This window comes from Myotis nattereri (genome assembly GCF_964212035.1).
Source record: "Myotis nattereri genome assembly, chromosome: 6".
Lineage (NCBI taxonomy): Eukaryota > Metazoa > Chordata > Mammalia > Chiroptera > Vespertilionidae > Myotis > Myotis nattereri.
In genome coordinates, this window is record NC_138081.1 from 3,406,544 (window position 1) to 3,432,920 (window position 26,377).

General features: G+C 50.8%; 3 protein-coding genes and 1 long non-coding RNA gene across 5 annotated transcripts in view; 1 reads left to right on the top strand and 3 right to left on the bottom strand.

Moving 5' to 3' along the window:
• Window positions 1–2,493: 2,493 nt before the first annotated feature.
• LTB (lymphotoxin beta) lies at window positions 2,494–3,969 on the bottom strand (the record flags this gene model as incomplete). 2 transcript variants are annotated; one of them, XM_081094725.1, is made up of 4 exons in its annotated part: window positions 3,774–3,969; window positions 3,356–3,407; window positions 3,129–3,200; window positions 2,494–2,930 (listed from the first exon to the last, which is right to left on the bottom strand). In XM_081094725.1, exons 1-4 carry the CDS (start codon window positions 3,930–3,932, stop codon window positions 2,494–2,496), a joined length of 720 nt encoding a protein of 239 aa, XP_080950851.1. In that variant the 5' UTR covers window positions 3,933–3,969. The 2 variants fall into 2 exon arrangements, with proteins under 2 accessions (XP_080950851.1, XP_080950852.1); XM_081094726.1 differs by lacking the exons at window positions 2,494–2,930; window positions 3,356–3,407.
• Window positions 3,970–6,840: 2,871 nt separating this feature from the next.
• LST1 (leukocyte specific transcript 1) lies at window positions 6,841–8,946 on the top strand. Its single transcript, XM_081094727.1, has 4 exons — window positions 6,841–7,345; window positions 7,661–7,762; window positions 8,051–8,073; window positions 8,722–8,946. Exons 1-4 carry the CDS (start codon window positions 7,306–7,308, stop codon window positions 8,887–8,889), a joined length of 333 nt encoding a protein of 110 aa, XP_080950853.1. The 5' UTR covers window positions 6,841–7,305; the 3' UTR covers window positions 8,890–8,946.
• A 1,503-nt stretch (window positions 8,947–10,449) lies between these two features.
• On the bottom strand, window positions 10,450–12,695 carry NCR3 (natural cytotoxicity triggering receptor 3). Its single transcript, XM_081093732.1, has 3 exons — window positions 12,391–12,695; window positions 10,940–11,284; window positions 10,450–10,799 (listed from the first exon to the last, which is right to left on the bottom strand). The coding sequence occupies exons 1-3, from the start codon at window positions 12,452–12,454 to the stop codon at window positions 10,501–10,503; spliced, it is 708 nt and encodes a 235-aa protein (XP_080949858.1). The 5' UTR covers window positions 12,455–12,695; the 3' UTR covers window positions 10,450–10,500.
• Window positions 12,696–18,799: 6,104 nt separating this feature from the next.
• LOC308520999 overlaps window positions 18,800–26,377 on the bottom strand; it is a 29,961-nt gene continuing 22,383 nt past the window's right edge. Inside the window, exon 3 of the long non-coding RNA XR_013996124.1 lies at window positions 18,800–19,727. This is a non-coding gene — a long non-coding RNA (uncharacterized lncRNA). The remainder of the gene's footprint in view (window positions 19,728–26,377) is intronic.

A 26,377-nucleotide genomic window follows, 5' to 3' on the forward strand; every position in this document is an offset into this window, starting at 1 on the left:
CAGTGGAATGTCCTACTTGAGGGAGACGTGCATAGATTCAGATAGGAGCAGACAGCTCCAAGGGATTTGGAGTGGCTTACGGAAGCTAAGGAAACCGTTGGCACCGCCGGCCAGCCTCTGCTCGGAGCGTCTCGGAAGCCTTACCAGATGAGTGAAGAGGCCACTCCCTGCAGGTGCAGGGCCCTCAGTTCCTCGGGGGACCTCGAGAAGAGAGGAACTCACCACATCTATGGTACTGCAGGCGGTGTCTGATGGCAAGTCCCTGCCGTGGCTGTTCTGGCCTCAGGGGCCTTTAAAGTTCCTTATGAAGATTCCTTATGACAAATTCCAGCAAAGCAGATTGTTTTTTAAAAAAAATTTTATTGATTTTAGAGAGAAAGAGAGAGGGAGAGAGAGATGGAAACATCAATGATGAGAGAGAATCATTGACTGGCTGCCTCCTGCACGGCCCCCATGGGGATCAAGCCCACAACCAGAAATTGAACTGTGACCACTGAGGCACACCAGCCGGGTCAAGCAGATTTTTAAAAGCCTATATGGTTACTTACCATTCTTGCTGTTCCTATGTAAAGAACAAGCCAACTTTATTGAAACTAGATTTATTTCACAAACAAAGAGGTCTTGGCTATATTTGGTAACAATGAGAGTTATTTTAGAGAGCAAAATTGTTTAACACACCTTTCTGGATATTAGATTCCAGTACTGTTCATTCTAATTTTTTATTTTTTTATTTTTTTTGTCGTTACTGTTAATCCTCACCTGTGCCTTTGACCGCTATCGGACCCTGGACCCTTCAGTCCTCAGGCCAACGCTCTCACCACTGAGTTAAACCGGTTCTTTGGAGGTTTTGTTCATACAGGTAAACTGGACCAGATCTTGAATTCTTCTAGTTTCCTCAAACACCTGGCTATGCGTCTCCGAACTGACACTTCCAGTCTTTCTCGCATCCTTTGATTTGTAATCCTTGAGAACTAAAACTGCCCTTCCCCAAAGTCATACACGCTAAAGGGGACGACTTGACATAAATGTCAGAGAAATCCCAGCAGCTCACCCACAGACAGGCGTTGTGCCTGCAGAAGCAAGATCCCCAGAGACATTCAAGCTGCAGAGCAGGGCAACTGTCCTCCTGCGCCGCTCCCGCCATCGGAAGGCGACAAGCAGGCATCTAGAAACCTTCTGGACTGGCTGCCTCCAGAGCTCAGGGAGGGCTGATGGGCAGCCCCAATCTTACACACTGTTTTCTTTTGTTTCCGTGGAGAGGCGCGTTATTTGCACCACAGGCCTACCAGTCATTTTGGGAGCCACCGCATCACGGCCTCCTAAAATGAGACAACTGCTTCACTGAACTGACCTAGTCCCTGGAACCGGTACATGTTAGTAATATCTCAACTGGTCCTTTCCTAATGCTTCAACCTAAAACTCGGCACAAATACTGAGCTGACTGTAAACTCACAGGCAAGCATGTCTCTAGCCCGTGTGCCCACTCTGAGGGCCATGCCAGGTCCAAGGGAGGCACTGCCACCCAGACATCCAGGGACTTTAAAATGTTTTGTTTGATCTATGATGTTGGCTAAGAGAAAAAATCCTGATCAAAAGGGGAAATGAGTAGTAGAGTGAAGAAATAAACTACAGGCAACAGCAGGCAGGGGAAACCATGCGGTGTGCCACAGGGGCGGGTGACCCACTGGGGTGACCTAGATAGGGCCTTGGGTCCCCCTCCGCCTCCCCCCGCTGGGGCTGAAAGTCAGTCATGGGGTGAGAGGACTGCTGTTACTCACCCCAGGCACCCACACTGGCCCACTCCGGGAAGGGGCCTGAAGTGCGATAGAGAGGTGAGAACTTTCCGTCCCTGGAAGGTGGCATCATCTTTTCCTCCTCTCCTCCTCCTCCTCAGGTTCTCCATGGCGTCCCAGACACCATCCATCCCAAGCCATCACTCTCACCCGCCCAGCTCTCTCGGCCTCCTCCCTGCAGCCCAGGAGCTGTCCTGCCGGGCCTCTCCGGCTGCTCCTCGGCACCGGCTGCTCCTCGGCACCGGCTGCTCCCCGGCACCGGCTGCTCCTCGGCACCGGCTGCTCCTCGGCACCGGCTGCTCCCCGGCACCCGCAGGGCTGCTCCTGCGGCTGGGCCTTTCTGAGCGCGCTCGCCTTTTCCGGCAATGCCCCCCTCACTGCTGGGGGTGGGGGGGGGGGCTGCGGCTCTGAGAATCAGGTACTTGGAGATGCTTTGGGGTTTGAGGAGCGCCCCTTCCCTCTACCCTCCAACCGGCCAATGCTGGCGCCAGGCCGTTCAGGCGGAGAGGGGGACCGGCCGCGTGGAGTCCTGCCTGGCGGCGAGCGCCCAGGGAAGCGCAGAGGCTGCCTACCCGCCGCCCCGACCAGACACGTGGCTCAGCCTCGCGGGCGCCTTCTTTATTGTGGGCTCACAGCAGCGGCCCCGCGCCTCGCCCGGGGCCCCCCACCCCCGGCCGCGAAGCCCGTCCCCGGGGCGGCGTCAGCCCACCATCACGGCCCCGAAGAAGGTCTTCCCGCGGCGCGAGTCCACCAGGGCGGGGTGGCTGATGTTGACGAACACGCGCTCGCCGCGCCGCAGCCGCGCCAGGCCGCCGAAGCCCACGCTCGCGTACCACAGCCTCCCGGGCGCGTCCAGCGCGGGGCGCACGGTCTCCGCGCCCTCCAGCAGCAGCTCGGGGGCCCCGCGGCCGTAGGCGCCGCCCGCCCGGTACAGCCGGCTCTGCAGCGTGAGCCCGCGGGCCAGCGGGTCGCGGTCGGCGGCGGGCGCCCGGCCGCGGTAGCCCACGTGGCAGTAGAGGTAGTAGAGGCCGTCCCGCGGCAGCGCCAGCCCCGCGGCGCCGAAGTGCGCGCCGCTCCGCAGGAACGCCTCCTCCTTGGCCGCCTCCCAGCCCAGCCCGCCGCCCGGCGTCCAGGCGCCTGCGGAGAGAGGGCGGCGCTCGGGTCCCGTCCCCCGTCCCAGGGAGCGCCGTCGGGGGCGCGGGCGCGGGGCGGCGGAAGGGGGCTCCTAGGGGCGCGGGCGCGGGGCCGTGGGAACTGGCGCCCGCCCCGCGGAGCACAGGGTTCTCCCCGCCCGCGGGCAGCTGACCGGGCTGGGCAGGTCTCCGAGGTCCTTACCTATGAGGTGGGCAGCCGGGAGCCCGGGGCTGGGATCGCTTTCTGTGTCCTGCTCCGGCAGCTCCTGGGGCCCTGGAAGGGGCGAGAGCCCAGGATTGGGGCAGGGCGGCCACCACGCCTGGTCCCCCTGACAGGGCAGGGCGCCAGGGCCCAGGGATTCCCGGAGGAAGAGCAGAGTATCTGGGGATGCAGATGGATGCGGCGGGAGGGGGACAGTCTGCTCTTACCCAGTCGCTGCTGGGCCTGTGCTTGCGCCCCAGGGTCAGTGGTCTCTGCAACCTGGACGGGGAGGAGGGTCACAGTGCCCAGAGTTCAGCCGTAGCTGATGCCAACCCCACCCCTGCCAATGGAGACCCAACTTCCCAGCCCAACACCCGTCTCCCTGGAAGGGAGAGCAAGCCAGGCAGATACACTGGGCAGAGCGACAGGAGCCCGAGTATGTCTTGGGAAGAGGAAGAAGACAGACAGACAACCAGGAAGGGGCTTGGAGACATCAGGAGGCAACAGCATCACAGGAACATGGGAAAGAACCAAGAGGTGACCAGACAGGCCAGCTGAGCAGGTGACTCAGGGCCCCCGGGCGCAGCAGAGGTGAGCGAGCATGAGCAACACCAAGCCCCCTGGGCACCGACTGCAGCCACTCACCAGCCCTTGCTTCTGGGGCGCCACCACCAGCACAGCCAGGACAGTGAGCGGCACAGCCAGCAGCAGGGTCACCAGGGAGGTGGTTCCTGCCACAGCCAGCAGGAGGCAGCCCTTCCCCTGGGGCCTCCTCCTCCAGCCCTCCAGCCCCAGTGCCCCCATGGAGACTGAGCCAGGGCCAGTGCAGGGGGGCTTTCATATCTCAGGGGTGGGGCCCCCCCTCCCCTAGACCTACACACCTGGCTGGGACTTTCCACACACCCCTGCTCCCCTCACCCAGCTTCCTGTTTACCCAGAGCTGGGGTGGGGCAGCTGGATGCCTGGGTTCCTTGAACTGGGGAAGGAGTGGAGGCGAGGAGGCAGGCTTTCAGGGTAGATCTGGAGGGTGTCTTTCTTAGTGATCTCCTGGCTCAGTGGCGGGGGGGGGGGGGGGGGGGGGGCGCCGATCAGGGCAGGTGGCTTGCAGAAAGCCTGGCAGCAAAGCTGCAATGAGAACACAAAACTCCCGATACCCAGCACAGCGTGCAGCCTCTGCCCCCCAGAGGTGGGTGCTGCACAGAGGGCTGCACCCCAGCCCTGAGGTCCAGAACAGGGGTCTTGAGTGATAGATGTCCCTGAGAACTATCCCTGCACTGGACTGACCTCCATTCCCATGCTCCCCCGCTCCCCTGCAGCCCTCAGAACTGGCTGCACAGCAATGGCAGCTGAGGGGGCTGCCTCACCGCCGACTCCTGCCTCGCTGAGGAGGGATGGGGAGCACCCCTCCCTGGCTCCAGAGTGCACAGCAGAGCCATACGGCACACCCCCAAAGAGCTTAGCACCCAGAAGGAGTCCTAGCCATTGAGTAGGTGCTGACTGAATGTTAAGAAGAAATGCCCAACGAATGAGTAAGCCAAACCAAGCAGCACTGATCCGATGACGGCCATGGCAGACAGTGCGGTGGGGGTTGAGGGGAAGGCCGGGCCCGAGGAAGTTAGAGGTGGTTGCACATCATCTCCCCTTCTCAAGGGCATGTGTGTGTGTTTGGATAATAATAATATAGCTAATAGGGCCCTAGCTGGTTTGGCTCAGTGGATAGAGCATCAGCCTACGGATAGAAGGGTCCCAGGTTCAATTCCGGTCAAGGGCACATGTGTAGACTCTAGGTGGTAGGGATATGTGCACTGTTCAATTCTTTCTATTTTTTTTTTATTTAAACTTTTTAATAATAAATCTTTTTTTTTTTTTTAAATATATTTTATTGATTTTTTACAGAGAGGAAGGGAAAGAGAGATAGAGAGTTAGAAACATCGATGGGAGAGAAACATCGATCAGCCGCCTCCTGCACATCTCCTACTGGGGATGTGCCCGCAACCCAGGTACATGCCCTTGACCGGAATCGAACCTGGGACCTTTCAGTCCACAGGCCGACGCTCTATCCACTGAGCCAAACCGGTTTCGGCAATAAATCTTTTTTTAATATATATTTTATTGATTTTTTACAGAGAGGAAAGGAGAGAAATAGAGAGTTAGAAACATCGATGAGAGAGAAACATCGATCAGCCTCCTCCTGCACACCTCCCACTGGGGATGTGCCTGCAACCAATGTACGTGCCCTTGACCGGAATTGACCCTGGGACCCTTCAGTCCGCAGGCCGACGCTCTATCACTGAGCCAAACCGGTTACAGCAAATCTTTTTTTTTTTTTTAATGAAACTGAATATTGTCCTCCTGTCCTGCAGTAGGGAGCACTGTGGAGGGGAGAGGGAGGAAGTAGCAGAAAGTTTCTGAATTTGGAGAAGAAAATGCAAATGCACGTGGACTCAGGCACCACATCTCCTGAGCCCTGGCCTACACATGAGCCCCCCAGTCTCCGCCTCCTCAGGAACCGGCTGCGGTCCTCAGGCACGGCCTCCCCTCCCCCCGGGGCGCCAAGAGGCCTTCCTCCAGCCTCTGCCCAGAGGACCTCAGACCACTGCCCTTGCTTATCTTTGTGCCTAACCTGAGAATGCTGCCTCCGGCAGGAAGTCCACCTGGACGGCCATCCCTCCTTTCCGAACACTAACCAGTCCCCAACCCTAGATCTAAGAGCAGTGCCCATTAGACTTAGTCCGGCTGCCCTTGACTTTGTGGTTTGTAAATCAGTCAGCCATGCACCCTGTGAGAGAGAGAGCCCCAGACACCAGGTGGTGCAGGAGCCAGGTGTGTGTCCACCACACACCGAATTCATGAGCTTCAGCGGAGGCAGTGTGGGAAGGCATGGGAAAGTCAGTCAGGGAGCCCCCTGAGGAGGCAAAGGCACTGGCTCCCTCAGGGTCAATAGGGCGGCTGGAACCCAGAGGGTGCTCCATCCCAGGGGTCTGAAAGGAAGGATGTACTAACCCTCAGCCTCAAAGCCCAACTTCCTCTCTAACGGTGCTGGGAGACACCAAGGCTGAGGGAGAAGCTGAAGCCAGAGGGGGGTGGAATGCCTGTGGAGAGCACTTGCTTCCCCAGGCAGCTCTGCTGTGCTGCCCTCTGGAGTCGCTCTCCGTCCCCCACCCCCCACCCCGCCTGCAGGCCACAGCTCCAGGGTCCCCCCCCCATCCCCCAACCCCCCCAACCCCCCCGTACAGGCCACAGCTCCAGGGTCCCCACCCCCACCCCCCCACCCCCCCACCCCCCCACCTCCCCCACCCCCCACCCCGCCTGCAGGCCACAGCTCCAGGGTCCCCCCCTCCCCCCCGCCCCCGTACAGGCCACAGCTCCAGGCTCCGGGTGAGCTGGGAGAGAGCAGGGATCCTTGGCAGGGAGAGCGACAGACACCCAGACTGAGATGAGGCTATGAGGGGCCGGAGAGCATGGCTTTGAGGCTCCCTGGGCCCCAGAGGAGACCTGCCCGGCCTCCGTCTCGGATCCCTCCAAAGTGAAAAGCAGCCCACTCCTGCCCTCCTCCCCTGTGGCCGCCTGGGGCCTCCTGCCACCTGGGCTGCTGCCCCCCCATCGCACCCCACACAGTTCCTCTTGGGCCCAGGAGGCTCTGTTTCCACGCCATGGTCAGCGCATCTGGCTCTGGGGTAAAGTCTGAGGCCTCCTTTCTGCCCTCAAACAGGAACAAGCGGTTGCTGGGCAGGAAGCCTGAAGGGAAGTTAGGGGCCCCAGAGGCTCCTGCCCTTGCCCAGCAGGATCTGCCCGCCCTGCCGAGCTGCCAGGGGGCTGGACACTGCCCACCTGCCTTTCCACCGTCCCCACACGCACACGCACCCATACCCTGCTCCTCCCCCGCCACCACTCTTCCTGAACAGAACCCGGAACTGTCCGGGGCTGGAGAGGCCCAGCGGGCGGAGGGAAGGGGGCGGGTCCCCACAGGGAGATGGCACCACAGCCCCTATGCCCCGCTGATGAGCGGGGTGACGGGAAGTGCCAGGCCAGGGCAGGGCAGGAGCGAGGCTGCTGGGCCTGGGGAGATTGAGACAGAGGCCGGCTTTACTGATGAGGAACTCGAGGCACGTGACTCGCCCCAGGCCACTTTGGCAGCTGGGCAGGGGCCAGGCTTGCTCTCTGGGACGAGTCTCCCATGCCCAACCAAATGGGATCTTCTAATGCTACCTCATCAGGTGAGGTAGCCTCGCCCCGGCCCAGGCACAGCGGGTGCAGAGTGGGGTGTGCAGGCCAAGACCGGCGGGGAGCGGGCCAGGGACTGGGGGGTGGGGGGTGCAGTGGGGTGGCAGTGGGAGCCTCCGAGGGGTGAGAGGTCTCAGGGGTCAGTGATTAAACGATGGTGGGCGCGGCCTCTGCTGGGAGGCCAGGTGACAGGGCGGTGAGGGGTTCCTGAGGGATGCTGTTCTGCCTCTGAAATTGCTGGAGAGGCACCGGGAGGACAGGGTAAGTGGAGAGGGCAAGGGGCCCTCTGACACCGCTTTTCCCCACAGACAGCATATGGCTTTACCTCTATGCGAGCTGGGGGCTGGGGGGCCTCCTGGCTGTGGTTGTGGCTGTTCTGTCCGCCTGTCTGTGTCGGCTCCATCGGAGAGGTGAGCCTGCCCTGACCCCCTCATGCCCCGCAGCAATGCCCCGCGTGGCCCCACCCGCACCCTTCCTACTGATTTCCCAGGGCGCCCTCAGCCCTGACACACCCTGGGAGGAAGGTGAGAAGCTGGGGGAAGGGAGTGGGGGGAGACTGTCCAAGTGGAGAGGCCAGGCTTTGGCTGTGGGAACCACAGGAAAGTCATCCGGGAGGAGCCACCGCTGTGGGGGGGGGGGGGCACTCAGGGGGCGGGGGCACCAGAGTGGGTCACACTGAGCTGCTTCCTTTCTTCCAGTGAGGAAGCTGGAGAGGAGCTGGGTGAGTCTGGGGCGGGGCGGGGCGGGGTGGGGGTGGGGGGGCAGCAAGAGGGGCTGAGACAGAGATGGGGGAGGCGAGAGAAGAGAGAGCAAGCAGGGGTGTGAGTCGGTGAGAAAATAAGAGGCAAAAGGAGAGAAATAAGAGAATGAGTAGAAAAGAGGAAAGAAATGGTACAGATATAGGAAGAGGAAATAAGACAAAAGAGAAAGAGAGAGAGGCCCAAATGAGAGAGACAGAGAGTGAAAGAGACAGTCAGAGAGAAGGAAGGAGACGCTGGGAAAAGGAAACAGACACCAGACAGAGTAAGAGGGGGGGAGAGTGAGACACACGTGAGGAAGGGCAATGAGGGGAAGGGCCGAGCTGAGGAGGGAGGAGGAGGGAGAGCAGGAAGGGAAAGGAGGGTTGGGGAGGGGAGGGGGGGAGAGGAGGAGGGAGGAAGAGGAGCAGGGGGGAGGGGGGAGGGGAGGGAGAGGAGGAGGGAGGGAGAGGGAGGGGGAGGGGGAGGGAGAGGGGAGGGAGGGAGAGGGAGGGGGAGGGAGGGAGAGGGGACTGAGGAAGTAATGAAGAAAGTGGGGTGGGGCGGAGCTCACAGGGAAGGATGGGAGAGGCCCTGTGACCCCTGCCAGCCTGTGTGCCCCCCCGGCCCAGGCCCAGGCCCAGCTCCCCGAGCAGGAGCAGGAGCAGGAGCTCCACTATGCATCTCTGCAGCGGCTGCCCTGCAGGGAGCCGCCTGGCCATGGCCACCAGGAAAGGGAAGACTCCTTGCAGGACCCCAGCACCGACTACACCTGCGTTGCTGACAAGAAGCCCACCTGAGCACCCGCCCCCAGCCCTAGTGCATCCTGTGGCTCACCCAGTAAACACCTTGGTCTCAAACTTCCTGTGTCTCAGAGTTCTCAATCCATCTCAAGCCCCTCAACACTGCCACCATCAAACTTAAGTCACTTCCCTTCCCACCCACTCTGGGGTCAAGTAGTGATTTCTTGGCTAAAGAAGGGTGTCTAGGGACCCAAGCTCATCTGAAGGCTCGAAAAGAATACAGTAGTCCCCCCTTACACTGGTCCAGTTACCCCTAGTCAGAAAATAGTACACGGAAAATTCCAGAAATAAACAATTCCTAAGTTTTAAATTGCGCACCATTCTGAGCAGCGTGATGAAATCTCTATCCCGCTCCATCCTGCCCGGGGCGTGGCTTATCTGTTTGTCCAGCGAACCCACCCTGGATATGCTACCTGGCCTAGGCACTTAGTAGCCAGCCAGGTTGCAAGGTCGGCAGTCGAGGTATCACTGCGCTTGTGTTCACATCCCCCTATCGCAGGCCAGTGCCCATGTCATTCACCTTACTGCATCCATCACACAGGCAGGCACTGTATCCTCTCATGTCACAGGAAGCAGGGTGAGTATAGGAAAATAAGATATCTTGAGAGAGAGAGAAACCACTGTCACATCATTTATATTATAGTACTAGAGACTTGGTGCATGAAATTTGTGCACAGGTGTGATCCCTAGGCCTGGCTGGCAATCGAAGCATGAGTGTCTGGTGTGGAAGGGCAGGTCCCAGCTGACCTCTGGGCCCTGGGCAGCACCTGAGCCCCCAGGGCCCTGAGCACCCCCCTCTGCCTGAGTCATCGGACCCCCGCCCAACTCTCTCAGCACTTCGGAGCCAGGCAGTGGCTGGTCACCATCTACAGGGCGATGGGGCCCCACTCACACCCACCTTGGCCTGGCACCACCTGCTCACCTGCTCCACCATCCTGCTGCATCCCGCTGTTGTCTGGGCTCATTGGGGCCAGCAGCACCTCCACTGCTGCCCGCTGCCCGCTATGTTCCATGCCGTTCCCTGGTGGTCAGCACAGGTCATAGCAAGCAGTAGAAACGCCTGGTCGAACTCCCGGTCAAGGGGACAATTTGCATATTAGGCTTTTATTATATAGGATATTGTTATAATCGTCCTATTTTATCATCATTGTTAATCTCTTACCATGCCTAATTTATAAATTAAACTTCATCATAGGCATGTATGTACAGGAAAAAACCACAGTATATAGAGGGCTCAGTTCCGTCCATGGTCTCAGGCATCCATGAGGAGTCTTGGAAGATACCTCCCCCCCATGGGGGGAGACTATTGTCTTTGTCTGTGGGCAGTTGACAATTGGACCGATCAGATTTGATATCCCTCATTTCTCCACCTCCTGGGCTGGGAGAGCTGGGTCACTTCCTGTTGAGCCCCAGGCTGGGGGAAGGGGGGTCCTCCAGGCACAATTGCTGGGAAGCTCCCTCCTTGGACATTCCTAGGCCAGGCTTAGCAGAAAGGAGAACCCGGAGAGGGGCACACTTGGGTATTGGGGGACGGGGAAGAAATCACAGAGGCTCACTGGAAGTTAGTGGTGGGGCCGATTTATTGGGGTCTCCTGAAGAGTGCTGGGGTCACTGGGGTCTGGAATCACTCATCAGAGGCATCCAAGAGGCGGCAGTGTCCCCAGGTGGCAGTGGCCTGGCAGGGAGGTGGCCGCGTCCCTGGTGCTGCGAGGCTCCTCTCGCCTTGGCCTCTGTCTCCCCGCTCCAGCGCGCTCGCTGCTCCACCTTCTCTAGGCCACTGTCATGGCTCCATGACGCACACTTGCCTTGGTAATAGATGGTGCTGCCCATGGCCACGGAGAGAAAGCTGAAGGCATAGAATCCAGCCCGAAGGAGGAGGGCCGCGAGGGGCCCTGGCCCAGGAGGTCCTGCATGTGGGCGGTGGAGAAGGGCTTGGTCAGGGGACTGGGGAAGAGGTGTGTGCCGCGGGAGGGACAGCAGCGGGCGCCTTGGGGAAGGACTCTCAACTTCAGGGAAAGTGGAGCCTCCAGCCAAGGGGGGGACTCACCTTTCTCCACCACCAGCAGAGTCCCGTTCCCTGTCCCAACACCCAGGCCCAGCACCTCCACCCGGCACACGTAGACGCCGGCATCTGGGCCTCGGGTATCCCAGATGTGCAGCTCCGCCTGGTGGTCACAGAGGAAGCGGGAAGAGGCAAGAGGGGCCAGGCGGCCCCTGAACTCTGGGGTCCCATTCTTCACTTCCTTCCCCGGGGCCACCATGTCCCGATACCATGTGACAGAGCCAATGGCCAGTGTCCCTTGGCTGGCATTGAAGGAGCAGGGCACGAGGGCAGCGGCACCCTCCTGGGCATGAACCTCAGGGGGCTGGGACACCCAGAGAGCACAGGATCCTAGGGGCAGAGAGAAGACCCAGGTAAATGCCTCCCCCGATAACCCACCCGAGGAGAAAAGACAAGAGAGCTCACCGAGGACTGTCCCAGCTTGCGGGTGCCTCGTTAACCCCTTTCCTCCTTACCAATCTAATAGTTAATATTGCTTATTAAGCCCTTTTCTAATTCTTTCCTATACCAGCTCTCACCCTGCCTCTCATTGTGTTCCAGCTGCACTCATCAGCAGCATCTTGCTGAAGCTTACCCTGCAACAGTGACGTGGGAGCTCACTGGCGAACGGGCTGCCAGTTAACTGGTGTCATTGATCACATCTCTCCAGGCACTATGCCCGCTGGTGGGTCCGCCGCCACCACCTTGCTGCTTTGTGTTTTGCTAAAGAGCATCAAGCACTTAAATCTCCAGGTGAAGACCTGGCTGTCATTGATTGAGATCCTACTTAACTGATCGAAATGGATGAATTAAACCCATTCTTGAAATCCCTGATTAAATTCTCGAGTTAGTGAAATTTACCAGGCATTCTTCTTTTTCAGTGGTTCTCAAACTTGGGAACTCATGGATAGCACCTAACATCTTTGTTGAACTGGTCCCTGGGCCCCACCCCGGAGACTTTTATTCGGTGGGTCTGGAGGGGGTTTGGCTGGTCTGAAGCTACAGGTCTGAGTCCAGGAATATGTCTGACAGGGAAGGTCTCTCAGTGAATTAAAATCAGTTCCACTAGGAAACTTAGATTTAATTAGGTCTCCCAAACTCCTAATTATATCTATACCAAGATATAAACTCATCAAATTAAAACTGACCCCTTTAAAGAAATTCACCACTTCAAGCCAATTTTGCTGGTTCTTTCAACTTTATCTTATTAGGAAGGTGGCTGGGAAGAAAGGCGCTCTGGGTGGAGGCTGGGCGTGACCGTGACCGTGACCCTGACCCTGACCGTGACCGTGCCAGCAGGCAGCATGGAGGGGACCGAGCGGGGAGTTCCGGGTGTCATCTCCCGTCAGGGCTCCCATCAGCCCCCACCAAGCCTGCTCTCCAGACATCTCTATGGAGCCTCCCCCGGCCCCTCCTCCTGGCCCACACCCCTCAGGGTCCCGGGAGGAAGCCGTCACCTGGATGGAGTACGATGAAGACGATGAAGACGAGCAGCAGTGTCCGGGCCACGTGGGAGGGCATTCCAGCTGACGAGGGGACCTGAGCGGCCAGGCTGGCCCAGGAGGAACGACCCTCGCTGAGCAGGCCTTGGTCCCCAAATGCCGGTGGACTTTCTAGGACACACAGGACTCACACTTCACCTGCCAGGGACCTCCGCCTCCTGGCACCTTGGGCATGGGAGGCATGGCTGAGGAGAGAGGCTTCTGCGGACGGTGAGGTCTGTGTCACAGGAGGTGGCTTAAGTGTTAGAGGCGGAGTGGAGGACTAGGTGTCTGCAAAGCCAGGGTAGGTGGGTGAGACCAGGATGTGGTTCCCCCAGCTTCCGATGTTCAAGAAAACCAGCTCTTAACCCGGAAGACCGCTGGGAGCCCTCCTGGGCCCAGAGTGAACCTGCTTTCCCACCTGTTGGCTCCTAGGTGCCCAGGCCCACCCATCCATTTCTTTCCCTGGAACCCGGCCCTCCCAGGGGCAGCTCTAGAGATTCTATAATTGAGGGGATTAGAAGAAGCGAGTTGATTGGTGGCGGTGACAAGGTTTGCTCGGGGCTTGCTTCCTGTTTGACTTAGACCTGCGAGGTTTGGCAAGGTGAGTGCAGCTGATGGAGAAGTTTGAACCCTTCATATTCAAGTCTCCATGGAAGGAGTCCAGCTCGCTGGGGTCGGCTTCACCCACGACGTTCTGTGTGGACTGCCCACCACCGGTACATTCACTCCTTTACTGCTGCATTCGTTATTTAACCAGCGTCCACTGAGAACGCAGAGGCCATTACAGGGAATGTGTTCGTACAGACACAAAGGAAAGACGCATTGTGTGCATGTAGCTCACGGTTGTAGAGGGGTCAATACGAGAATATGGCACACACGCGCATGGCAGAGCCGCGTGAGGCGCACAGCACGGGGACAAGGGGGTGACCTGGATGTGCCCGGTGAAACAGGGCCAGCCTCGCCACACACTTCTCTCTGGCTCCTTTGATGTTATGTACTTATTTTATTTATTTTATTTTTAAAATCCTTACCTGAGGATATGTTTATTGACTTGAGAGAGAGGAAGGGGGGCAGGGGGAGACAGAGAGAGAAATCCCAGTGCACAGGACAATGCTCCAACCAACTGAGCACCCCGCGGGGGCTCTCTGTGCCCTTTCAGATGAATGCGTTGTTCTTCTTGGTGCCTGTGTTTCTAGCTCTGTTCACAACACGTGTAGACAGCTAGCGCCCTCCACCCGCCACCCCCACCCCCAGGTGATCTGAAGCTTTTCGTTGTTTTGGAGAAGCAGTAATCTCATGGTTAAGCCCGCAGCATGGAGTCTGGGTGCAAATCCCAGTTCCCCGCAAACTATAAGCTCGAACAAATGTGACTTCTCAGAACCACCTCGACAAGCAGGCGCGCCACAGCCCGGGAGTACGGCCTCCGCCCTTCCCGTGCGCGACGCTGTGTCGGGGCCACCCAGCCCGCGGTGGCACGGAGCTGCCAGGCTGTGCGAGGTCTGCCCCCTGGTGGTCCTGGAGCCTGAGGCAGCCGGAGGCACCAAGAGGTGGCTTTTCCCACCTGGCCTCCTCCCTGTCCCTGACCTTGCCTGGTCCTATCGACACCTATCACCGCCCAAAGAGTCTGCGTAGAGGAAAGGGTGTCTCCTCCTCAGCTGTGAGAAGCCCCCGGTTTGGAGAGGGGGAGGTCACCACTCTGTGGCCGGGGGTGGGGTGGATGGGCCACCCGCTGAGTGCACTACTGCACCGCCCAGGGCCACGCGGCCTGGAAGGCAGCCTCGTTGGAGTCCTGGTTCCACTACTGACGCATCTGCAAAGTGGGAGCCGCATCTGTTACCGCCAGACCCTGCTGTGCTGGGCACAGTGTCGCCCCAGCGCCTCCCAGTCCTGGGCTAGGCTGACCGATGTTACCGCTGGGCCTGAACTGAAGGGTGTCTTGCTCTCTTCCTCTTTCCTCTGCCTATGATTTTCAATATCCAAAACCGTTGTAGATCCCAAAGACAACACTCAGATGTAACCCGTCTAGAATAAACCTGGGACGTGTGCGGCCTTTTTCAGTAACCCTGAGACGCCTGGGAACTTCACCCTGCCGGGCGGGAACTGCCCTGCAAATGAGCTCAGTGGACACAAGGATGGAATCTTCCAAAAGAACAGTTCACCAGGGACTCCAGACTCAATGAACAGAAAAAGCTGTAAAGTTGCCTGGCCGGCGTGGTTAGTGGCTGAGCATCGACTTAAGAACAAGGTTCGATCCTGCGGTCCCCGTTCAATTCCCTGTAGGGCGCATGCCTGGGTTGTGGGCTTCATGGGGGGGGGGGGGCGGGGGGGGGGAGGCATGCAGGAGGCAGCCAATCAATGATTCTCTCATCATTGATGTTTGCCTCTCTCTCTCTCTCCCTTCCTCTCTGAAATCAAGAAAAATATTTTTTAAAAGAAAAGCTGTAAAGTGATGCACACACCTCTTGTCTAACTTCTGTAACACCCAGCTGTGTGCTGACTAGAGTGCGATCAGGACCAGTAAACGCCCAACACAGAGCTCAGAGCAGGTGACGAGGTGCCAACCCCGAAGGGACCCTGGGACCCTGCACAGGTGATCCCACTCAGCGGGTGTCTCTTCTGAGTGCTGGCAGGGGTGAGAGGTGGGCGACTTCTCTGACCAAGTCCTTACAAACGTTTTCAAACTAATTAATGGTTCCAGTTTATACTTTCAACCTCTGACCACGACGTCTCCTTTGAGGTTCATAGCATTGGACCCTGTCACCTTCGTTCTTTCTGTGTCATTGTCCAACTTCCCTCACATTCACCAAGAGCTGGCATCTGCCTCTCCAGTTTCCTTCCTGTTTCCACCTCTGTCATCAAGACCTAATGGCCAGGTAGATGACATTTATATATATATATACTAGAGGCCCGATGCATGAAATTCGTGCAAGGGGATCAGCCCTCGCAGCCTCGATGGCTTGCCTCGGCCCTCGCAGCCCTGGCTTCGTCTGGAAGGTCATCCAGAAGGATGTACGGAAGGTCATTTGGCTGTCTGGTCTAATTAGCATATTATGCTTTTATTTTATATATATATGTGTGTGTGTATGTATGTGTGTGTATTTCAGAGAGGAAGGGAGAGGGAGAGAGAGACAGAAACATCAATGATAAGAGAGAATCATTGATCGGCTGCCTCCTGCACGCCCCACACTGGGGGTCGAGCCCGCAACCTGGGCATGTGCCCTTGACTAGAATCAAAACCCAGGAACTTTCAGTCCACAGGCCAATGCTCTATTCACTGAGCCAAGCCGGCTAGGGCAGGGTAGATGACATTTTAAATACTTAGATACATTATATACAGTAACATTCACAGGTATTAAGCATACAGTTTGATGAACTCTGTCAAATATATGTCAACAATGCTGCAACTGAGATGTAGATTATTCCCATCACCCCAGAATTTTTCTCATGTTCATTTTTTGGTCAACCCTTCCCCACTCCCAGAAGCAACCACTGGTTTTTGCCCCTATAGATTAGTTTAACTTATTTTTGAATCTCATGTAAATGGAATCCTATGCTATGCACTCTTGTACCTGGCTCCTTTCATTCTGCATGTCTGTGACATTGATCTATGTTGTTGCCATATCAGTAGCTTGCCCCTTCATTGCTGAGTAGTATTAGATTATACGAGTTTGTTTATCTGTTCACTTCATTATGTACAATTGGATTGTTTCTTATTTTTGGTTATTATAAACCAATCTCCTATGAACATTCTTGTACACATCTTGCATATGACTTTTCAATACACGATTTCTTTTTAAAAAAATATTTTTATTGATTTCAGAGAGGAAGGAAAAGGGAGAGATAGAAACATCAATGATGAGAGAGAATCATTGATCGGCTGCCTCCTCCATGCCCTTTACTGGGGATTGATCCCACAACCCAGCATGTGCCCTCACCAGGAATCTAACCATGACCTCCTGGTTCGTGGGTGGATGCTCAACCACTGAGCAACACGGGCCAGGCTCAATACTGGATTTCCCAGTTGCTTCACCTTGTCCACTCCAACCATAACCTTGACTCTACATGCCCTACACCTTGGATCTTATCACCGCAGAAGCTGTTCCACTTCAGAGTTTTACCTCCTCTTTCACAGAAACATAAGGGCTTCACTGTCATAGCCACAGTTTTCTTGTTTTGTTTTTGTAAAATGTATTTTTATTGTTGAAAGTAATACAGATGTATCCCTTTTCCCCCATTGACATCTCCCTGGCCATTCCCACCCCTCAGCACATGCCCTGCAGTCTATGTCATTGGTGATGCTTATGTGCATGCATACAAGTCCTTTGGTTGATCTCTAACCCCCCCTCCCCCACAACCCTCCCTGGCCTTCCCGCTGTAGTTTGACAGTCTGTTCGATGCTGCTCTGCCTCTATATCTATTTTTGTTCATCAGTTTATAATGTTCTTTATTATCCATGAATGAGTGAGATCATGTGGTATTTTTCCTTCATTGACTGGCTTATTTCACTTAGCATAATGCTCTGCAGTTCCATCCATGCTGTTGCAAATGGTAAGAGTTCCTTCTTTTTTACAGCAGCGTAGTATTCCATCGTGTAGATGTGCCACAGTTTTCTAATCCACTCATCCGCTGATGGGCACTTAGGCTGTTTCCAAATCTTAGCTATTGTAAATTGTGCTGCTATGAACATAGGGGTGCATATATCCTTTCTGATTGGTGTTTCTGATTTCTTGGGATATATTCCCAGAAGTGGGATCACTGGGTCAAATGGCTGTTTCATTATTAACTTTTTGAGGAAACTCCATACTGTCTTCCATAGTGGCTGCACCAATCTGCATTCCCACCAGCAGTGTACAAGGGTTCCTTTTCCTCCACATCCTCGCAAGCACTTGTTGTTTGTTGATCTGTTGATGATAGCCATTCTGACAGGTGTGAGATGGTACCCCACTGTTGTTTTGATTTGCATCTCTCTAATGATTAGTGACTTTGAGCTTTTTTCATATGTCTCCTGGCCTTCTGTATGTCCACTTTCAAAAAATGTCTATTTAGGTTCTTTGTCCATTTTTTGATTGCATTGTTTATCTTCCTTTTGTTAAGTTGTATGAGTTCCCTATAAATTTTGGAGATTAAACCCTTATCGGATGTAAAATTGGCAAATATGTTCTCCCGTGCAGTGGGCTTTCTTGTTCTGTTGATGGGTTCTTTTGCTGGGCAGAAGCCTTTTATTTTGATGTAGTCCCATTTGTTTATTTTCTCCTTAGTTTCCATTGCCCTAGGATAGGGGTGGGCAACCCCTGGCATGCGTGCCAAATATAGCACGCCAGTAACTTTTGCTGGCATGCAAAACCCTCTCTTATAATCTTCCATTTACAATTTTTTTCTTAATATCAACTTTTTTATTTTTCAGATAAATTCAGTGTAGGTGCATCTTAGATAAATAAATAATTTTACATAACAAGTTATCTTAAAGACCACAGACATGGATTGACGAGAGAAGGGAAGAGCAATTTCAATAGTGTCGAAAATGAACTATTGAGGACTTGGAATGCCATTCCAGAAAATTTTTTCTGTTTAAAAAACTTTGCAACAGTGTTTCTCTCCATGTTTTCATCCACATACACTGTGAATCTTTGTTCTCAGTGATGAATTTTGTTAAGTCTTGTAACAGGAGTAGCCTGACGGATGAAAGTAGTAGCTCATGCATATCTCTGAAGGTCACAAAATATGAACCTGATGTAAAATCTCTGTCATCAGTGATGCAGCAGCAAAAGTCCCACTGATAATATCAAACGGAGCCATAAAGTTTTCTGTCGGACTGTCAGTGTACATATATACATTAAAAAATAAATGTATGTTTCATCATCATATACTGTGTTTTTGTCGCTCAAATGGATTTTATTTCTTCAAGGTTCTTCACATATGTACACCTTAAGAGATATCAAGTAGGCGTAACATGTTCTCAAAAAATTAGGGTTGGCACACAGAAGAATTTTGAGTCAGAGATTTTGCTGGTTTTGGCACGCAATCACAAAAAGGTTGCCCATCCCTGCCCTAGGAGCTGTATCAGTAAAAATATTGCTACAGCCCTAACCAGTTTGGCTCAATGGACAGAGCATCGGCCTGCGGGCTCAAGGGTCCCAGGTTCGATTCTAGTCAAGGGCAATGTACCTTGGTCGCAGGCACGTACCCAGTAGGGAGTGTGCAGGAGGCAGCTGATCGATGTTCCTAACTCTCTATTCCTCTCTGTAATAAATCAATAAAGTATATTTTAAAAAATATATTGCTACAACATATGTCTGCTATTTTGCTGCCTATGGATTCTTCTAAGATTTTTATGGCTTCCCATCTTACATTTAAGTCTTTTATCCATTTTGAGTTTATTTTTGTGTATGGTGTAAGTTGGTGGTCTAGTTTCATTTTTTTGCATGTAACTATCCAATTTTCCCAGCACCATTTTTTTTTTTTAATTTTGCAATATTGGGGGACCAGGCGGGCAAGTCCCGAAGGACTTCCACCGATGCTCAGGCCGCTCCAACCTTTTATTTGGTCTAGGGTAGCCCTAGGGTAAGGATGTTTGTTTGGGGTAACCCTAGGGTAAGGAGGTTTGTTTGGGGTAGCCCTAGGGTAAGGAGGTTTCAATGACACAGGGATCAGCGGACAAATTCCAGGAATAGACTAAGTATCTGATTAGCTCATCAATAGGTTTCCGGGAGTAGGCAGGGTATCTGATTAACAATAATCAACAAGAATCTACATAAGTATCTAAGGAATTAAGGGAACTAAGGTGGGGATGCTTCAACTATTATTACCTAAATTAACTGAGTGCTTCCTAGATTAACTGGGTGGTGCACAGCCCTGACCTTTGTTAGGACTTTCAAGCCCTGACCTTTACTAGGACTTTCAAGGGCTACTAGCTTTTGGGGGGTCTCTGTCTAAACTCAGCTAGTGAAGACAATGAATGGTCTCCGGCATCTCCCCCTTATTTTTTCTTTAAAAAAAAATCAAGTATCTATAGACTAGAAATATAAGAACAAGTCCCAATTTCAATGTCCAACAGTTCTGAGTCCAAGTTTCAATGTCTAAAAGTTCATGTGTACATGCCAGCAATGAAATGTTGGTTCTGGATGGTGGAAAATGCAGGTCCGGTCCTTTCTGGTCTGGTCCTGGGCACCCTGCAGAGACGCACAGCTGCTGACTGCTAGCATGGCAAGGCGTCTTCACCATCTCCATCTCTGAACTGTCTCTTCCGTCTTTGTGGCTGGCTTTCTGGGATCTGTTGTTACAGGAATCCACATGGTCTTTGTTGCTGTTCTCTGAAAGTATACAAACATTTTCTTGACCAAAGGTTAAAGGAAAAAACCTTACTTGGGGTCTTTTCTTTAAAATGATCTTTCCTGGCTTACCCTGGCATAATGTGTTTTTTCTGGGTGTCTCGCTAACAAAAAAATTTTAATTTAGTTATAAGATCTATTTTCTTACGTGGCATTTTTCCACTATATTTTTCCACTATCCCCCTTTTTTTGATTTAGTTGGGAGGCTTCTTGGAAATTTTATAATGCAGTCTAGATAGCTTTAAATATTAATTTTTGGCACAAAAAATATGACTGCTTTAGGTTCATAGCATGATAAGCAATTTGACCACGAAATGAAAATTTTTGTTAATACTTTTTGAACAATTACTTATTTCAAATTAGCCAAATTTAATTAATTTGAAAACTTGACTTTAATTAATTTGAAAACTATTTTGCTGTCAAATATTTTAACAATAATCTTAATTTACACTGTAAATATTAATGAAAAGGATCACTTTACATCCTTGAGGAGTCTTAAGCATTTCTGTTGTTAGGCTAGATTTAAATTTAGAGTCTGTTAAACTAAGCCTCGTTTTTCTGGGTACCATTTACAGCTGGACCAAGTCTCTTCTGTTATTTGGTTCCTGATCTGGGCTGGGCATGGGAAGCAAGAAGCAGCCATGGGGACAGGAGACCTTCCTCAGAAGGGGCGAGTGTTCAAGCCCCTGCACCATTGGGGGGGTGATCTGTGCCCCACCTCTGTTGCACCCCAAGTTTTCTCCTACTGGCCCCCTGACTGTGCCTGTCTTAGGTTGCCCCACCCTGTGGGGTCTTACCCGTCTTTGACTACCAGCCATCTCTGGGCCAAGTAGGGTGATGTGAGGTTCAGTTCTGTCTCCTTGGTAGCCTATGTCCCTCTGGCCTCCATGCCCAGCAACTGCCTTTGGATCCCCTCACCTGCTGGCAGGGCCCTGGCATTGATCATAGGGAACCCAAGTTTCTTCTCCAGAGAGGGCCCAGCTTACGCCATTGGGCCAGAGACAGATCCATGGTACCAGTTTTTCATGATCTCAGTTTGAACAGAGAGCTCAGGTAACAGCTGTAGACAATTAGAATCCTTTTGGCAAAAAAAAAAGGTCAAGAGAGGTCAATACAGAATGCTTAAGTGCCTTCCCCAGGAGGCCCTCCACACAGTGGAAAGGAATAAATCCCTTTATGTCCTTAAATACTAAATTGTTGCCAAACATTCAAAGAATTTGTAAGTTTGTTTGGGATAAATGCACAATATACTGTTTTAAAGCATCAAAAATTAATAAAACTTTGTAGAATAATACCATGTAAGAATATTCTTTGTTCTAGGTCATGACAACTTAAATTTTATTTATTTTTTTTTAAATATATTTTATTGATTTTTTACAGAGAGGAAGGGAGAGAGATAGAGAGTCAGAAACATCGATGAGAGAGAAACATCGACCAGCCGCCTCCTGCACATCCCCCACCGGGGATGTGCCCGCAACCCAGGTACATGCCCTTGACTGGAATCGAACCTGGGACCTTTCAGTCCGCAGGCTGACGCTCTATCCACTGAGCCAAACCGGTTTCAGCGAAATTTTAAACTTAAGGTTTGGAATGAGGAACCTAGTTTAAAAAAAAAAAGAAATTTACAGAAGCAGAGACAGTATGCTATCTAAATTACAGTTTTTTGGGTGAACACATTATCTAGAGTCCTTGGTGACCTAGGTTAAACTTAGGCATGTTGGGGAGAACCAAGATGGCGGCATAGGTTAACGCTGGAGTTTGCTGCTTTGAACAACTACTTCAAAAGTGAAACCAAAAAACAGAAGGGATATCACCCAGAACCACAGGAACGCTGGCTGAGTGGAAGTCCTACAACTAGGAGGAAAGAGAAACGCATACGGACACTCAGAGGAGGCGCAGTGCTGAAGTCAAATTCTCAGGTGCGGAGTGCGCTGAGTGGGCTGGCGGCGGAGGGCGCGGTTGGCATTTTCAATCGGGAGGGAGTCGCAGACTCTGAGCTCCAGATACAGGCGAGTCTTTAGGGACCCAGACTCAAACGAGAGAAGTGGGACTGTCTGGCTTCAGTCAGAGCGAGTGCAGCTTTCTCTCCGAGGATTGCAGCCGTTGCTGGGACTCAGAGAGGCAGAGCTCCTGGGGACAGGACTGAGAGCCACCATAACTGCTCTCTCCGGCCCACCCTGTTGATCCTGTGCGACCCACCCGCCCCGCCCAAGCCCTGCACAGAGGCATTTGCCGGATAGCCTCAGGCAAAGGCTAGATTAGCACCTCCCTAGAGGACAGAAGTTCTCTCACTGCTGACACAGCTGATTCTCACAGCCACTTGGCCTGGAGGTCAAACCCTCCCTGGTATTAACTACAAGACTGCACACAAAGACCACTAGGGGGTGCACCAAGGAAGCATAACAAAATGCGGAGACAAAGAAACAGGACAAAATTGTCAATGGAAGATATAGAGTTCAGAACCACACTTTTAAGGTCTCTCAAGAACTGTTTAGAAGCCGCCGATAAACTTAATGAGATCTACAAGAAAACTAATGAGACCCTCGATGTTATATTGGGGAACCAACTAGAAATTAAGCATACACGGACTGAAATAACGAAAATTATACAGACTCCCGACAGCAGACCAGAGGAGCGCAAGAATCAAGTCAATGATTTGAAATGCAAGGAAGCAAAAAACACCCAACCAGAAAAGCAAAATGAAAAAAGAATCCAAAAATGCGAGGATAGTGTAAGGAGCCTCTGGGACAGCTTCAAGCGTACCAACATCAGAATTATAGGGGTGCCAGAAGATGAGAGAGAGCAAGATATTGAAAACCTATTTGAAGAAATAATGACAGAAAACTTCCCCCACCTGGTGAAAGAAATGGACTTACAGGTCCAAGAAGTGCGGAGAACCCCAAACAAAAGGAATCCAAAGAGGACCACACCAAGACACATCATAATTAAAATGCCAAGAGCAAAAGACAAAGAGAGAATCTTAAAAACAGCAAGAGAAAGAAACTCAGTTACCTACAAGGGAATACCCATACAACTGTCAGCTGATTTCTCAACAGAAACTTTGCAGGCCAGAAGGGAGTGGCAAGAAATACTCAAAGTGATGAATACCAAGAACCTGCAACCAAGATTACTTTATCCAGCAAAGCTATCGTTCAGAATTGAAGGTCAGATAAAGAGCTTCACAGATAAGGAAAAGCTAAAGGAGTTCATCACCACCAAACCAGGATTATATGAAATGCTGAAAGGTATCCTTTAAGAAGAGGAAGAGGAAGAAAAAGGTAAAGATACAAATTATGAATAACAAATATGCATCTATCAACAAGTGAATCTAAGAATCAAGTGAATAAATAATCTGATGAACAGAATGAACTGGTGATTATAATAGAATCAGGGACATAGAAAGGGAATGGACTGACTATTCTTGGGGGGGAAAGGGGTGTGGGAGATGCGGGAAGAGACTGGACAAAAATTGTGCACCTAGGGATGAGGACAGTGGGTGGGGAGTGAGGGCAGAGGGTGGGGCGGGAACTGGGAGGAGGGGAGTTATGGGGGGGGGGGGGAGAGGAACAAATGTAATAATCTGAACAATAAAGATTTAATTAAAAAAATAAATAAATAAATAAACTTAGGCATGTTATCTAAATTACAGTTTTGGGTCTAGAATCCTTGAGTGACCTGGGTTAAACTTAGGCACTTAGGCAGTTTTGGGTCTCCAGAACACTGAGTTGACATATTAACTGGAGTCCACTGAACTTGGGATAGCTGTGCTGTCCTTCCCAGGTAAAGGAAAAATGTGCCTTCTAAGACATATGAAACTTATAGTTTTTACCTGAATTAATTGTTACCATACTTCACTTTACCATGCCCCAAGTGGTCTCTGGGCTGTTCCTTTTATTCTGACACCAATGTAGCTCCATAGGTGTCTTTCCATCAGCATCACAAGTGAAAAAATTTAGAGTAATTAAGGCTTGATGCAGCCTACCCACAGGTGATTTCTCCATCATCCCCCCCTTTTTGTTTTTCTAATTGAGATTTCAGTCTTTGCTGTTGACGTTCAATAATGGCCTGTCCTTGGGAATTATATGGTATTCCCGTAATGTGCTGAATTTTCCACTTTTTACAAAATTCCTGGAATTGACAGCTTGTATAAGCAGGTCCATTATCAGTTTTAATAATCTTTGGAATTCCCATGACAGCAAAAGCAGCTAGGCAATGATTAATAACCTGTTTTGCCGTCTCTCCTGTAGATACAGTGGCCCATAGGACCTTTGAAAAAGTATCTACAGAGACATGTAACGCCCCAAGACGTCCAAAAGGAGTATAATGTGTTACATCCATTTGCCAGATATGGTCCCTTAGCAAACCTCTAGGGTTGACTCCTGTGTTAGGCCCTTGAGGTAGATGTAACATGCAACTGGGACATTCCTTGATAATCTGTTTTGCTTTCTGTCGAGAGATTGAGAATTGTTTGGACAACATTTTAGCAGGCTGATGTAAAAGCTGATGAGACTCTGAAGCCTCTTTTAATAAAGCAACCAATTGATCATTATGTGCATTTCCCTTAGTTAATGGGCTAGGTAATATGCTGTGAGCCCTGATGTGGGTGATATAAAAAGGGTATTTTCTCTGCTGCAAAATCTGTTGAACTTGCTTAAATTAAGAATAAACTTTGGTCACTAAGCCATTTCAACCGGGCAGTTTCAATTCTACTTACTAGGCCCGAAGCATAAGAGGAATCAGAAATTATGTTAACATGCTGTTTTAAATCTTGCAACGCAGCTTTAATACCTTCTAATTCAATTCTTTGCACAGAAGTATGACTCGGTCAGAATTTATAGTATGATAGGCAGCTTTCCCATTAGATGACCCATCAGTAAAAACAGTTAAAGCTCCAGGAATTGGTTCCTGCATAGTATTTTTTTTGTATAATTATGGAGGTCTTATATAAAAATTGTATTTTAATAGGTGACAGCTAAGTTCCCCTGAATATCCACTTAGCCCAATTTACCAATTTAAGTCAGTTTGAAATAACATTTCTTTTAACTTTACTTGTCCTAAGTTATGGACAGTAAATGACATTAATTAAATTTCTGGTGTTAGTCTTTGGGTAAATTTACATAAACTTTGTCTAAGGAGGCAAAACACAAATTATTTAATTTAGCTTTTGAGGCCCAATATATTGATTTTTAATTTTAGTTAGACATCTGAAGGAAACCTCTTTTTATTTCCTTCCCAACAGTTTTCTTTCTCACACAAGCAACAAATGTAAGGAACATGGTTGCCTTTTGAGATTTTAACAAATACTGTGGCAAAGCTATATATTTCAAGTGATTTTTCATTTATGGTGACTAATTATTGTCAGATTTTGTATTTTAACAACAATCTGTAAATGTTAGCAATTATATTTTTAAAGAGTATACACTTCGACTTATTTGCATATACAGAGGAATTGTGGGAAGCCTTCAGTAACCTTTTTAGAAGAATTTACTTTACTAGGATTCAATTGCTTACAAGGATAGTAATTTAAGTAAATATTTTTTAAAAAGCAAAGCAAGTAAATTTAGTATTTAGTAAACTTCTGATTCACAAGGGGCAAACGTGTCCCCACCTCCAGCCTAATTTAAAATGCAGCAGCAAGTAGCTTTTGTTATTTCAAATTACATCTTAAAATTCCACTGCTGTATTCTAAGAAATATTAAACAAAATAACTTGTTTTGCCCTTTCTCAGAGGCAAAAACTTAAAATATATTTATTAATTTTTATTTGATAAAGCTTTCCATGTGATTTCAAGTGTATTAAATTTAGCTAAATTAAAATATCCTTTAAAAAGAGAGAATAAACCTTTGAAAACATTTCAGGGCCCGTGAAATTTCTCAAAGTCATTCTTGGTTATAGTTTTGAAATCCAACTTGAAAGACCATCAAATATATATATATATATATATATATATATATATATGATTTAAAAATTATATACTTCTTATAATTATTAAGAGATATCAATTAAATTTAAACTGGTTTTAAAATTTCGTCTGGGATCACAGAAATTGGATCACTGCTATCAGTCCCTTTTAAATACTTTGACATAAGCTACTTAACTTTTGTTTAGGGAGGGAACATATAACCTTTAATTGTCCTTAGTTTAAGGAAAGCCGGGTTTTCTAGATTTAAGAGATTAGAAAAATGACTTAGCCTTTTTAAGGAATACGAGCTCTATTGTTGGCCTTTATAAAGCCAACTGCTGAACACATTGGTCTATCATACCACTGAAATTATATTAAGACCGTGATTGCTAATTTTATTAAGCATTAAAACTATGTTCTTAAAAATAGTATTAAATAAATCCGAGAGGCAAGCACACTTTCTGCCCCATCCGCATTTCCACAGTAAAACTCTGCCTTAAAACTCCACCCCTGAAATCCCATCCTGCCTCAGTAAGCAGACACTCCTTTTGTGATTGACTAAGTCAGAGGGAGGGGCCTTTGTTGTTCCAAGATGGCGGCCCCCAGGGGGAGCGGTGAGCCATGCGGCCAACATGGCGGCTGCCAAGTCACACAGCCCAACGTTGTGGCTGCCTAAACTGTTCTCTGACAGAAAAGATGATTTCCTTATTCTCACAATAAACAAGGGAAG